Genomic DNA, 13,302 nt, shown 5'->3' on the forward strand with positions numbered 1-13,302 from the left:
ACCTGGAAGGAGGTAACTGACAATAACAGACTGAACTGGAAAAAAAGAGGTTGGGGGTGGACACCTTCTCACACAGGTGATAGACCCAAGTTGCAGTATGAGCCATACTTTTTTGGATGTGGCCAACTGGGGATTTGTTTTGCCTGATTATGTATATTTGTTTTAAGGGCTTGTTTGTTTCATTGGGAGGGAGGGGTATAGGTGGGAGGAAGAAAAAACAAATCCTTACCAATTTTTTAAAATCAGTTGCAGTTAAGTGACTTGCCCAGGGTCACACAGCTAGTGTCTGAGGCTGAATTTGAACTTGGGTCTCCCTGACTCCAGGATTGATTCTGTTTCCACTGCACCACCTAGCTTCTCCCAATACTTGCCAATTTTAAAAAGTTTTTGAAAAAGAAAGAAAAGGGGCTGGTTGCATATGTCCTGCTTTATACATCTTAGTTCTGTTTTCCTTCTGTGACTTAATGCTGTCCTAGAGATGCTATATTCCCACTGTGGGTTTCTATGGGGGGTGAAGTGGGGACAGGGGGGATTTTCTGGCTTCTGACTTCATCTGAGTGGATAACTCTTCATGTGGAAAATCTCTCCACTGATGCAGACCTGTAACATTTTGGTCATTTATAATCTTAGAGAATTTCCTGGGACACTGAAAAGTCAAGTGACTTGCCCATGGTCCCACAACTACTATGTGTCAGAGATAGGACTTGAAGCCTGGTCTTCTTGACTCTACCCACTATTTGACACCTTTCTTCTCTCCACACACTATCCCTTGGCAATTTCATCTGCACAATTCAGTTCAACAATCACTTATTAAGCCAAGGTATTAGCTTCAGTCATTACCTCTAAGAAGATGATTCCCAAGTCTCCATCTTGGGCTCCCAGCTCTACCCCAGGCTCTGGTTCCACATTTCCAACTATTTGCATGCTCTCTCTACTTAGTTGTCCCACTAATTTCTTAAATTTAGGGACAGAAATAAAGACTATGGACAGCTAGAAGGTTCAGTAGATAGAGCACCAGGCCTGAAGACAAGAAGACTTATCTCCCTGAGTTCAAATCTGGCCTTAGACACTTAATAGCTGTGTGGCCCTGGGCAAGTCACTTAACCCTCTTTGCTTCAGTTTCCTCATCTGTAAAATGAGCTGGAGAAGGAAATGGCAAGCCACTCTAGTATCTTTTCCAAGAAAATCCCAAGTGGGATCATGAAGAGTTAGACTCAACTCAACAACAACAAAAGACAGAGACTAAATGGATGGTCTCATTGATGCAGGGAAAACCTGAATGAGGAAACTCCCTTGACTAATGCACTGGAACTTAGTTTTAGAGATGTTGTCTAGATTAGAGCATTAGATTAACTGACTCACTCTGGGCTGTGAGCCAGTAGGGATCAGAGGCAAAAACTGATCCCAAAGCCAAGCTGGATCCATTAGGCTCCTCGTCTTTAACTTAATATATCTAAAATGGAAGAGGGAGGTGCTATCATTATCCCCATTTGATAGATAAGAAAACTGAGGCTAAGAGAATTAAGCAACTTGTCCAGAGTTACACAGCTAGTAAGTGTCTGAGGCTGGAATTGAACTCAGAAGTTCCTGACTCCAAGTTTAATGCTGTATTCACTGCACCATCCAGCTGCCTTTTTCCTCCAAGGGCTCTCATGCCATCTTCTCCATAAAATTTTCTCTAATTTTCTGCACTGACCATGACTAGCAGTGATCTTCCTCTTCAAAGTTCTCCTCTGTGCTCTTAATCCTATTCTAACTTGTTTCCCAGTGATTTGTGTACATGATTCAAACTTGACTGTAAGCCCCTTGAGGGCAGGGATTATCATCTTAATATTTACCTATTTATTCATTCATTCATTTATTTATTTATTTTTGGTGAAGCGATTGGGGTCAAGTGACTTGCCCAGAGTTGCGTAGCTAGTAAGTGTTATGTGTCTGAGGCCACATTTGAACTCAGGTCCTGCTGACTCCAGGGCTGCTCACTGCACCACCGAGCTGCCCCAGAATTTTTATTTTTTATTGTGAACTTAAAAATCATCAACAAATATAAACTTTTCGATACACAGAAGAGAAAAGTGAGATTGCATATGAAATCATGAAGTTGTATTACATGCTGTTTGTTTTCTTTAAAAGTATACGTCAAATTTAACAAGGAACTAATACAATTGCCCTGTTCAGGTGTCCCTTATGAATTTTGTGTGTGTGTGTATTTAAAAAATATTTTATTGACTTTAAAAATTTATTTGTTTTTTCTTTTTGCATTGGGACTGTCATTTTTCATTTTTGTATCCCCACTATCAGCACAATGCTTTGCACATAGTAGTTGCTGAATACTTTAATATTTTACCAGGATGTAATTTCTTTGTGAATGTACTCCCTCTATTGACATAGATCACAACTGCTCTATATCAATATTCCAGACTGGCATCATGCATAGAACATTGTACTTGGAGTCAGAAAGACCTGGGCTCAAATCCTTAGATACTTAGTAGCTGTGTGGCTCAGGGCAAACCACCCAGCCTCTGTCTGTGCCTCTAAAGGCCCTCCCATGTCTAAATCTATGCTCCTATGTACTATTGCTGAAATATTCATAGCCCTGCAGCTAAGGTGATAATGAGAGTCTCTGTGCTTCAGCAAGCCCTTGACAAAAGATCTGCAGTCCATCATGGCCTATGCTCAAAGGCTTTTTAGGTTGGTATAGCTTGCCGGGGCTTGTGTTCTGCTGGTTGAACACAGGGCCACTTTCATGTCTCAATAAAGCACCAGAGTGGGACTTCAGGTGCTGAATAAATGTCTTTCAGGTTGAATTAAATGCCTGCAAGACTACAAGGGAGATGGAGACCTCAACCAAAAAAAATAAAGGAAATAGCATCAACCCTGTGGGCAATTATCCAAAGCTATAGTATCTGAAGGTATTGCTAACATATCTAACATCATCAGTAGTAATTCTAGGACAGGACTAATTCTAGGACTAATTTCTAGGGGATATATGGGTCATAAGGCACAGAATTTGAGCTAGAGAGGTCTTAGTGATCATCCGTTGGGAAAGAAAACACCTCTTTGTGAATTCTTAACTAAAAACCAGGGAGATGTTAATTGGCTAAATAAGGTCAGAACTTAACATGGTATTAATAGAAATGTCAAAGGTATGACTAGAACAGAGGTTCTTAACCTGAGGTCCACGAATCTGTTTTTACATCTGTTTTTACAAAACATTTTTACGTTTTGATAATGGAATTTCAATAACTGATTTCCTTCATAATCCTGCATATTTTATTTTATGCATTTAAAAACATTATTCAGAGAAGGGAGTCCATAACCCAAATGAGCTAGGATCACTGCGAGAGAATTGTGCTTATCCCTTCTTGGGAGCTGAGTGGATACTGAGTGATAGGAAGTGGCTTTTTATTCCTTGGGGATATAATCTAGGCTACTTCTCTCCTACCAGCTGTCTGCCACTTTGTTATTGCTTCTAGGCTTGCTACTTCCCACTCAGCCAGAAGACTATGTGTAAGCAAGGATATGACTTAGGACTTAAATTTGAAACAGAATCCAGCATTGCCGACGTACACATTCAAAACACTGACCTCCCTAAAAGGGCCCACTCCTCCCTCTGCCCTTGAACAGAATTTCCCATAGTCACTAAAGTCTAAGAAGGAGGAATTTGAACCTCCCTTAAGGGGCAAAGGGACATATATATTTAGGGGTCTTGAGACCAAATGTTTTGTGGGGGAAGGGAGAGGAATAGGAGCATAGCCCTCAGATCTCCTGCTGAGTGGCTTAGCATCCTGTATGTTAAGTAAGAGATGCATTAGGCCAGTTCTAAAGGGTATGCTCCAGTGTGCTAAGATGTGTCCTTTTCCTGACACTGTATATAGGATCCCTTAAGGCTCATCTGAGATAAGAGAAGGCAGGGCAAGGGTGTAGGTATGGAGAGTCTTTCCTTGTGGAATTTTGGCAGTGGGAGAACAGTCATGGGGACAGCCTAGAAGTGCTCCTGAAATTAGGAGAAGAGAAGGCAAAGAAAGTCCTATTACTCACTTGTCCTTGGGGTCTTCAAAACCCTAAAAAAAAAGAGAAAGACAAAAGTGTAAGAACAAACAAACCTAAGCAACAAAGGTACTGTGATGGTCATGGGCACCAGTCTTCTGGCCTACTTCTCTTTCTAGAAGATTCATTAACAACTCATAAGGGGGCACAGCAAAGATATAAACAGGAGATAACTGTAATTTTGAAATAAAAATCATCAATAAAAATTTTTAAAATCAATGATACAGGGGGCAGCTAGCTGGTGCAGTAGATAGAGCAGCAGCTCTGGAATCAAGAGGACCTGAATTCACATCTGTCCTCAGACATTTACTAAGCCGTGTGACCCTAGGCAAGTCACTTACCTCCAACTGCTTCAAAAAAATGATACATTTTGAAGAAGAAAGGAAGAAGAAGGAAAATGAGAAGTGAGGAAAAGAGGAGAAGGAAAAGGAGGAGAAAGAGAAAGAAGAGGAGAAAGGAGAATGAGAAGTAAGAGGAAAAGAAGGAGACTGGAAAAGAACTGCTGTAGCTACTGTCAGGGGAGGAGGGAAGATGAAAATCAAAATAATGTTCCCTATTGACACATCATCTATCGCTCCATTCTATGTCTGTGTAACTGTGATTCTATGTAACTCCCTTTGGCCAGAAGAGCTGCCCTGTGTCCACCCACCTTCCCCAGACCACTATCCTCTTATTGAACAGAATTTAATTTCTAGGCACTTCAGTTCCCAGCTCCTGCTGCTCAGAAGCCCACCTCCTATTTCCGTAGATGGGCACTCAAGTCCCTCTTTTCTTTTACTGGTGAAGATGTGTGAAGGGAAGACTTTCTTGAGACCCTTTGGGGACTTGGGACTTTTTACTGTAACCCTAACTACTTGCAGCAACTTTCTGGAATTATCAATGAGGAGTTACCCTCCCAGAGAATTGAGTGTTTATGAAACAGTGAGACTGAATGGAATGAAGCATTGGAAAAATTGTTAAATTTGGAGTCAGGAGGACCTGACTCTGCTTCTCATTACCTCTATGACTTTGAACAAATCCTTAAACTTCCCTGGACCCTTCTCAGTTCTGGAAAGGATTGGACTAAATGATTTCTAGAGTCCTGTCTAGCTCGAATCCCTATAATCTCGTAATCAACATAACTATTAAAGATTTGACAAATGGCCAGAATCTGACTCTGTCTGTCCTTCTGTCCCTCTGATTCTGTCTCTCTCAGTATGACTTGTCTTTACTGATTTCCAAACTTGGAGCTATATTTGCCCTCAGTTCATAAGATCTGGATCAAATCACTTGGCTGATGGGAAAAGACACTTTGTGTTTGTGTGTGTGCATGAGGGCATCGTGTACTGCATATGGGTGTGCATATGGGCCAAGATGTGATGGCTCCATTCTGGAGGCATCAGGGAAGAGGAGGAGAAATCTAGAAGGCAGGAGAGAAGCCTGAGGAAATGGAGGCTGCTTGATTCAAAGTTCAAGTCTGAATAATGTTTAGGAGACCTGGGTTGCTTAGAAAACTTAATATTATTTTTTTTGAAAGTTCACTACAGCAGCTGAAGACCAGCTGTGCATCATCATCTCCCCCCAAAAAAGTTGTCTGCAGTCCCAGACAGAAGGATTTAAGTTTGTTTCTATGTAAATCTGTCACAGAGTAAGTTGGAAAGGACTCTAAAGGTCATATGATCCAACCCCTTCATTCTGCAGATGGGGTAAACTGAGGACCAGAGGCATGGTCATAGGTTGCCTATATGCTTGGAAAGAGATGTATTGCTGTGGTTATTTAGTTGTTTTTCAGTTATATCTGACTCTTCAGCAAAGATACTGGAGTGGTTTGCCATTTCCTTCTCCAGCTCATTTTAGAGATGAGGGGAAAATAGGGTTAAATGACTTGCCCAGGATCACACAGCTAATAAGTGTCTGAGGCTGGATTTGAACTCAGGCCTTTCTGACTTCAGGCCCAGTGCTCTATCCACTGAGTCATTTAACTACCCAGAAAGGGCTTTAGAGGTCCTCTATTCTGCCCTCCCCCCATTTTACAGATGAGAAAACTGAGGCACAGACTATTTAAATGACTTGCCTAAGGATAGTAGTCAGAAGAGCCTGGATTTGAACTAAAGTCTTTACACTTCTAGTCCCACACTCTTTCTACTCTATCGAACTTGCCTCACCATTAGTTGGTGACAGAGCTTAGCCTAGGACCCAAGCCTCCTGACTTTGAATATATAGTTATGCAATTCACAGAGGTGGTAAGCGCTGACTACGAAAGGTAGTAAACATTCTTGAAATGTTTTTAAAGAAGGTAGGTTTTTCCTAGACTAGACTATTTAGGCATAGTCCTGCATAGAGATAGATGAGTAAACTACAGAATCTCACTTCAAATCCAAGCTCTCAAATGTGGGTTTTAAGACCCCTCTCTCCCAGTCCTTCTCCCTCTTCCCTGCCCCCCATTTACCTTCACCTGCCCCATAAATACACACCTTGTCTCATCTCCACAAACTTCTCTAACTACTCCATGCTCAGGCCTACATGACCACTACTTTTCTTCACTTCTAAGCCTTTCTTCACCTCAGGACTTTCCTCCAGCCTGAAATATCCTCCCCCTTGTCTCCTATCAGATGAGGAGATCCCTGAGGTTACAGGCTGCAGCTCCTGTTTTCTCCCACACGACTCAGTTAGGAATCCTACAATAATGACCTCCTCATTAAAAGTGCAAAAATAAGAGTCACCTTCTGTCCTCCACTGCCCGTAAGAAGGGCTCTTTTCAAGTGCTCATGGGAACCTCTGTGATTCAAAGAAGCTCTAAGAAGCTTCACTCTTGGACAGAGAAAGGGCAGGGGTTCTCATGTCCCTTGTGCTGATCACCAGTCCTCTTACCTTCAACAGACCAGGAGCATCAGATCCTGGATACCTTTTTTTTTTGGAGGCAATTGGGGTTAAGTGACTTGCCCAGGGTCACGCAGCTAGTAAGTATCTGAGGCCAAATTTAAACTCACATCCTTTTGACTTTAAGGTTGGGGTTCTATCCACTGCACCACTTAGCTGCCCCCAGATTCTGGGTAATTTTAGGCTTCTATTTCAGCTTAATCTCCCCAACTATCAGAGAGTTTCTCCCAAAGGAAACACAACAAACCCTCATCACCCATACTCAGCATGCTCAACACAGAAGTGGGCCTTAGGCCCCACTTCACCGAAGGCTTCTCACCAAAGCCAAAAGCAGTTTACAGGAAAATCCTCATTCTAATTACACAGTGGCCCAATTAGGCTCTCCAGAGAGCCGATGCCAAGAGGTGGATGAGTTAAGCCCAGCCCCTTGCCAACAGAATGGCAGCATCATAAAGCTGTCACATCTGCTGCCGAAGAACGTGTTAGGAAAGGATGGTGGCAGTGGAAGTGCGAGGGGGAATCCAAGAGTGAGAGGGGGCCGGGTGTAGAAGAATCAAAGAAGAAAGAGAGACAGAGCAGGGGAGAGACAAGGTTAGCAGAAGATGGCGAGGGCAGGGAGGGGAGAGGATATAGAAAAGAAGAGATGGTGGAAAGAAACGGGACAGAAAAAGCAGGAAAGGGCAGAGGTAAATGGGAGAGAGAAGATGGGGAGGAAAGAGAGGAAAACAGGGTAGAGATGAAGGAGGGGAAGAAATGGCATGAAAGAATTAGAGAAGCAGAAAGACTCAAGCTATTCAAAGAGGGAGTAAAAAGGAAGAGAAAATCAGGGCAAAGGGAAGAAAAGCAAAGAAAAGGGAATAGAGAGCAGCAAAGAGCAAGGAAATCTGCATTCTTGAAAGTTGTTTTGCACATCTTCCTTCTGTCAAGAGGGGGGAGACAATACCATGCAGCAAAGTTCTCTCTTGCTGTTTTCCTTGGTTTCAAGGAGGTTTTAGAGTATGTGTGTGTGTGTGTGTGTGTGTATACATGTATATGTGTATATGTGTGCATTATGCATATGCACATTGCATATATGTGCATGTACTGTATACTGCATATATGTGTTTGTGTGTGTGCATGAGGGCATCGTGTACTGCATATGGGTGTGCATGTGTGTATGTGCACATGTGTCTATGTGCATATGTATGTGTATACATGTGTGTATGCATGCTTTGTGTCTGTGTATGCACTTGCACATCACATATATGTGTGTGCATATGTGCATATGCACATACGTGCGCTGTATACATGTGCGTTGCATGTGAGCTACATTTGTGTGTGCGTGTATGTAGTGTGTATATTATGTATACGTGCACGTGTGCACATGTGTACTGTATGTGTATTGTATGCTTGTGTGTGCATGTATATATTGCATATGTGTATTCATATGTGTGTGTGTATATATGTGTTTCATACACATGCTCACACAAGCACACCTGGGAGCTGGGGATGTAGGGGAATTAGCATATGAGGAAATGACTGTTATGTCAAAAAAAAAGGCATCAATTTTTAAAAGTCATATTTTCCTATGAATTAAGATTTTTGTTGTGCAGTTTATTAAAGAAGTCAGTCTCTCGAAAAAGAGAGAAGAATGAGGGGGCAGAAGGGGATATGATGCTTGGGGATGGGTCTGTTAGGTAACTGGAGTTAGGGGCTGTAGGTATCATAACCAAAACATCCATTGGAGAGTCTTTGGATCAGCCCTTTAGATCCCAGGCTCCACTGTCCACGTCAACAAATTTTTAAGATTTTAGGATTCAGCCAGGCACTCTAGGGTATAAACAGTTGTCTTCTCAGGCACTGAGCTCTCCTGTCCCTCTCTCTATCTAGCTTTAATCCCTCCTGCTGCAGCTTAAACCCACTCAGCATCATCTGACTCTACATTAACTCCTCCTGCATACCCCGGGCCCATCCCTCACCCAAGTCCTCAACACTGGGCCTGCAGAAACATAAAGGCAGGACAACCCTTCACTCATACCTTCCTGGCTCACTTGTTCTTAGGGTGAGTGGGGCCTTCACTGAGAGGAGCCTTGATTATCCCCCTGAACAGAGTAAATGAATCTGAAAAACTAAGCTTTCTTAAAGAAAAAAAAAACCATGTCATTATAATCCATCTTCCTCCATATCCCACCCCCCTTCTACTTTTACTCTCATCCCTTTCTTTTCTTTCTCCTTTCTTCTCCAGTCATCACCACAGGAATCAAGGCACATCCATTTCATCTTGCCCCTTTGAATGGACGAGCCCCTGGTGTGTGATGTATAGTGATTCCCCCAGCCCCATACAGGCTTCAGAACCCAGTAAATAAATTCCCTTTGGCTTCTGCTTTTTTCAGGCCTCCCCTCCCCCTTCCTCGCTGAGGGAGAGCTCCGGCTGATCAGGGACTTTCCACAGCATAGAAAGCATTGGGGAGCATCACAATGACAGTTTCCAGGCAGGCGTGGTGCTCGGGAGAAATTTCAGTTGCCTGGGAAATGCAGCAGACACAGGCAACACCTGGCACGTTTCTCCCCACCAGACTGGAGGAGAAAGGCCTCACCAAATGCCAAACAGCTGGAGGCTTTGGCATATCCCAGATCCCAGCCTAAGTCTGGCAGAGTGAGCTCTGCCAGGGGAAAAAGGATGTTCAGGACTGGGATGAAGCCATGTGACTGGATGGCAAAAGCCCTTGGTCTGGAATCAGAAGTCGGTTCTGGGCTTGGCTCTACCCTAGGCTAGATGACCTAGTAGTTGTTTCTCTCTGGGGCTCTGTTTCTTCTCTGCACGTTGGTGGTACAATGGCTAGAACAGAGGTGGGGCATTGAGCCTGGAGTCAGGAAGACCTGAATTGAAATCTGACTTCAGACACTTCCTAGCTGTATGACCCTCGGCAAGTCACTTAACCCCTCTCAGCCTCAGTTTCCTCATCTATAAAATGAGATGGAGAAGGAAATGGCAAACCACTCTCATATCTTTACCAAGAAAACCCCAAATAGGGTCACAAAGAATACAACAAGACTGAAAAATGACTGAACACCACCACCTACTCTGTGCTACCTTAACTGTAAAATGGGGTTAATAATAGCACCTACCTCCCAGGGTTGTTGTGAAGATCAGATGGGTTAATATTTGTAAAGCATTCAGCACAGTGCCTGGTGCATGGTAGGTACTCAGTAAATGTTTATTCCCTTCCTTTTTCCCAACTGTCTTATAAAGTCAGGAGAATAAATCCCAGCTCTCAATTTATATAGGTTGATTTGGGGATAAAATAAGGTAACACATGAGAACACTTTGAAAAACTGAAAGCATTTTATAAATGCCATGGATTGCTGTTGTTATGCTATCTCTGATGAAAGATGCCCCTCCTTTCTCCTCTTCTCCCCTGCCAACTACCTCTCCACCCCCCACCAATTTCCATGGCCATCTCATTGGTAACTAACCATCCTCTTCATCTCCTTCGAGACCTGGTGGGACCCCAGGTGGTTGTAGAAGGGTCGCTCGGCACCCCAGGGTGGGGGATTGTGCCCGATGGAATTGGTTCGCTGGCGATTCATTTTGGCAATCATGGCCTTCTCTTCTTTCTGGAGAAAAAGCACAGTTAGAATCAGTGTGAGTTTATACAGTGGTTTACACAGGTAACAACCCCCCTTCATCAACTCATGATATTTGACCACTAGAAGAAGATGAGACCCCTTCTCCAAAGCCTGATTCATCCTGCCAACATAGGCACTCCCATTCCTCCCCTGATCATTTAGCTTATTTTATTTCATTAAACTTGTCTAATTTTCTGCACAGTGGTCCTCATAGCCATCTGTCCTATACATTTGTGGCTAGGAGTGCATCAGAATTGCCATCACCTAAAGGGCAGGGAATATGTATGTGCATTCCTCACTGTAACCCACATCATAATGTGTAGAATCTGAAAGAAAGGTGGGAAATAGGTATCTTCTTCTGGGTAAAAGTGATAGCCCCTATAGCTTGAGATAGCATGATAAAAAGAAAAGCTGGGAGGCGAAGTGAATTGAGTGCCTGGCTTGAAGTCAGGAAGACCTGAGTTCAAATGTGGCCTCAGATACTTCCTATCTGTGTGACCCTGGGCAAGTCATTTAACCCTGTTTGCCTCAGTTTCCTCATCTGTAAAATGAGCTGGAGGAGGAAATGACAAACCATTCCAGTATCTTTGTCGAGAAAATCTCAAGCTGGGTCATGAAGAATCGTAAACAACTGAACAACAAAACAACAACACTGAGTTTGGAGTTGGGGTCCTGGGTTCAAATTCTAGCTTTGCCACAGACTATCCATGTGACCTTAGGCAAATCTCTTAACCTCTCTGGGCCTCAGTCTCTTCATCCATATAATGAGGGGCTCAGAGTCAATGGTTTCTCAGGTCCTGTCTAGCTCTAAAGGTATATAGCTGAGGACTGGAATCAAGCCTTCTCCATCACTCTGGGAGCTTTTCCAAATGTGCGCATGTTGGGGGGGGGGGATTTGTTCTCTCACTGCTATATCTCTTCCTCACACATCTCCTCCTCCTTTTCTCTCTTTTCTCCAGACTCAGTATCCTCAGCCCCAAGGGTACACAAAAAAGAGGCAACAGGGAATAAGTTGAAGAAGCCCATCTGGATTCAGAGCCAGAGCCCCCGGAAGCTAAGTCCCAGTCTCCCACTTACTACACGTGTGACCGTGAGTAGGCATCCTCCTCCTCCGTGTGACAAAAGGGCTGGATCGAGGTCTGCAAACTTTTATTTAAAAATACTTTGATAATTGTATTTCACTATAATTGGCTTCCTTTGTAAAAACTATGTATTTATTTTGTACTTTTGAAAACAATTGTCTGAGAAGAGGACCACAAGGCTTCACCAGCCTGACAAAAGGGTCCAAGACCCCAAAAAGTTTCAGAGCCTCTGGATTAGAGGGTGCCTAAGGTCCCCTCGGGCTCTAAGTTTTATGTCTCTGAGATGGAAACAATGAGTAATGCAATTGCTCTCTTTCTTCCCCTCCCCACCCAAAGGTCCCAACGGTCCAATGACATTCTAAATGTTTCTCTGCCTTCTGGGAACCTTCTCGCCCTTCCCACTCCCCAGTCCAGCGGCCTTAATCACCAGACTTCCAAATTACACATTCCATCTGGCTTGGTTGGGTCACAGTGAAAATGGCCTTGCGAGCTGGTCTGCTGTTAAGAAGAGAAGGAGAGGATGGCTAGGATTTCTCCCTTCCCCCCCAAGCTGTCCTTGAAACACCTCTAAGGGTCATTTTTTTTCAAAAAGAACATTTTGGGGGGTGTCTGCATACCTTAAGTAGCTTTAGACCCTATAGGTTCATAGAGTAAAGTTGGAAGGGATCTCTGAGGCTAGCCAATTCAATCCACTCATTTTATATATGAGGTTAGTGACTTCCCTAAGGTCACACAGTCATGAAGTATCAGAAGCCGGATTTGAACCCAGGTCACTGACTCCACTGCCAGGACTCTTTCCTCTAGTCCATGATTCTTCTTTGGTAGTCTTGTCCCTACGCTCCTGTCCCAATATTCCCCCACCTCCCCCCACCCCCAACATATACAAGGCAACTAGGTCTCTCAGTGGTTAGAGCACTGGGCCTGAAGTTAGGATAACCCAAGTTCAAATCCAACATCAGGCACTTCCGAGCTGTGTGACCCTGGGCAAGTCACTTCACCAAGGGAAAAGAAACAAAAGGGATCTGAGCCCATGAGCAAACTATTCAATCCATATCCTGGTCTCTAGAAGACATGCCTTGCCTGCTCTGCCAAATGCACCTTACCCCAAGGAGGGCCACAGAAGAAATGGATGCCTGGAGAACGGGGCTTCACTTCTGATGCTTTTACTGCAATCTCAGGTGCTAGAGACATGTATTTATCCAAGCTTCTAGAATGCATTAGGCCCAAGTCTGGAACTGCCCCAGTGAAAGGCAGGTGGAGAAGGAAAGGAAAAATGGTATGTGAAGTCCCAATTTTTTGGGCTGAGGATAGGAAGAGCTGTCTTATGAAGACAGTACTGATGTGGTGGAGAGAGCAATGACTTTGGAGGGAGGTGAGGGGGACTTAAGAACTCTGATCAAATCACATCTCTAGAGGACCTAGGATGAAAGCACTTTAGCCTGCTCCTGGTGGAGAGGGGAGGGACATAAGGGGCAGAGATGCACATTTTTGGACAAGACTATTGGATATTTTCATTATGCTTGACTACATTAATTGTTACAAGGATTTTGTTTTTCTTGCTCTCTTTTCAAAAGGGGGAGAGTTGGGGAAGGGAGGTTAGCAATAATGATGCCCCCTAAAAGAGGGTCACTGTAACTTTTTTTTAAATATAGGAAAGAAAAAGAAGGAAGCATAGAAAAGGAATATAATTCTGAAACTAACA

The 13,302-nt window shown here is 43.5% G+C and overlaps 1 protein-coding gene across 1 annotated transcript in view; it reads right to left on the reverse strand.

Annotated features, from left to right (window-relative positions):
• The window catches only part of ADCY5 (adenylate cyclase 5), a 260,004-nt gene that overhangs the window by 46,350 nt on the left and 200,352 nt on the right, over positions 1-13,302 (reverse strand). The window contains exons 8-9 of the mRNA XM_027845254.1: positions 10,366-10,506; positions 4,042-4,064 (exon numbers count right to left, since the gene is read on the reverse strand). Coding sequence (XP_027701055.1) covers positions 4,042-4,064; positions 10,366-10,506 — 164 coding nt within the window. The remainder of the gene's footprint in view (positions 1-4,041; positions 4,065-10,365; positions 10,507-13,302) is intronic.

The sequence above is a fragment of the Vombatus ursinus genome, unplaced genomic scaffold, assembly GCF_900497805.2.
Source record: "Vombatus ursinus unplaced genomic scaffold, bare-nosed wombat genome assembly UNPS02014959.1, whole genome shotgun sequence".
Taxonomy (NCBI): Eukaryota; Metazoa; Chordata; class Mammalia; order Diprotodontia; family Vombatidae; genus Vombatus; species Vombatus ursinus.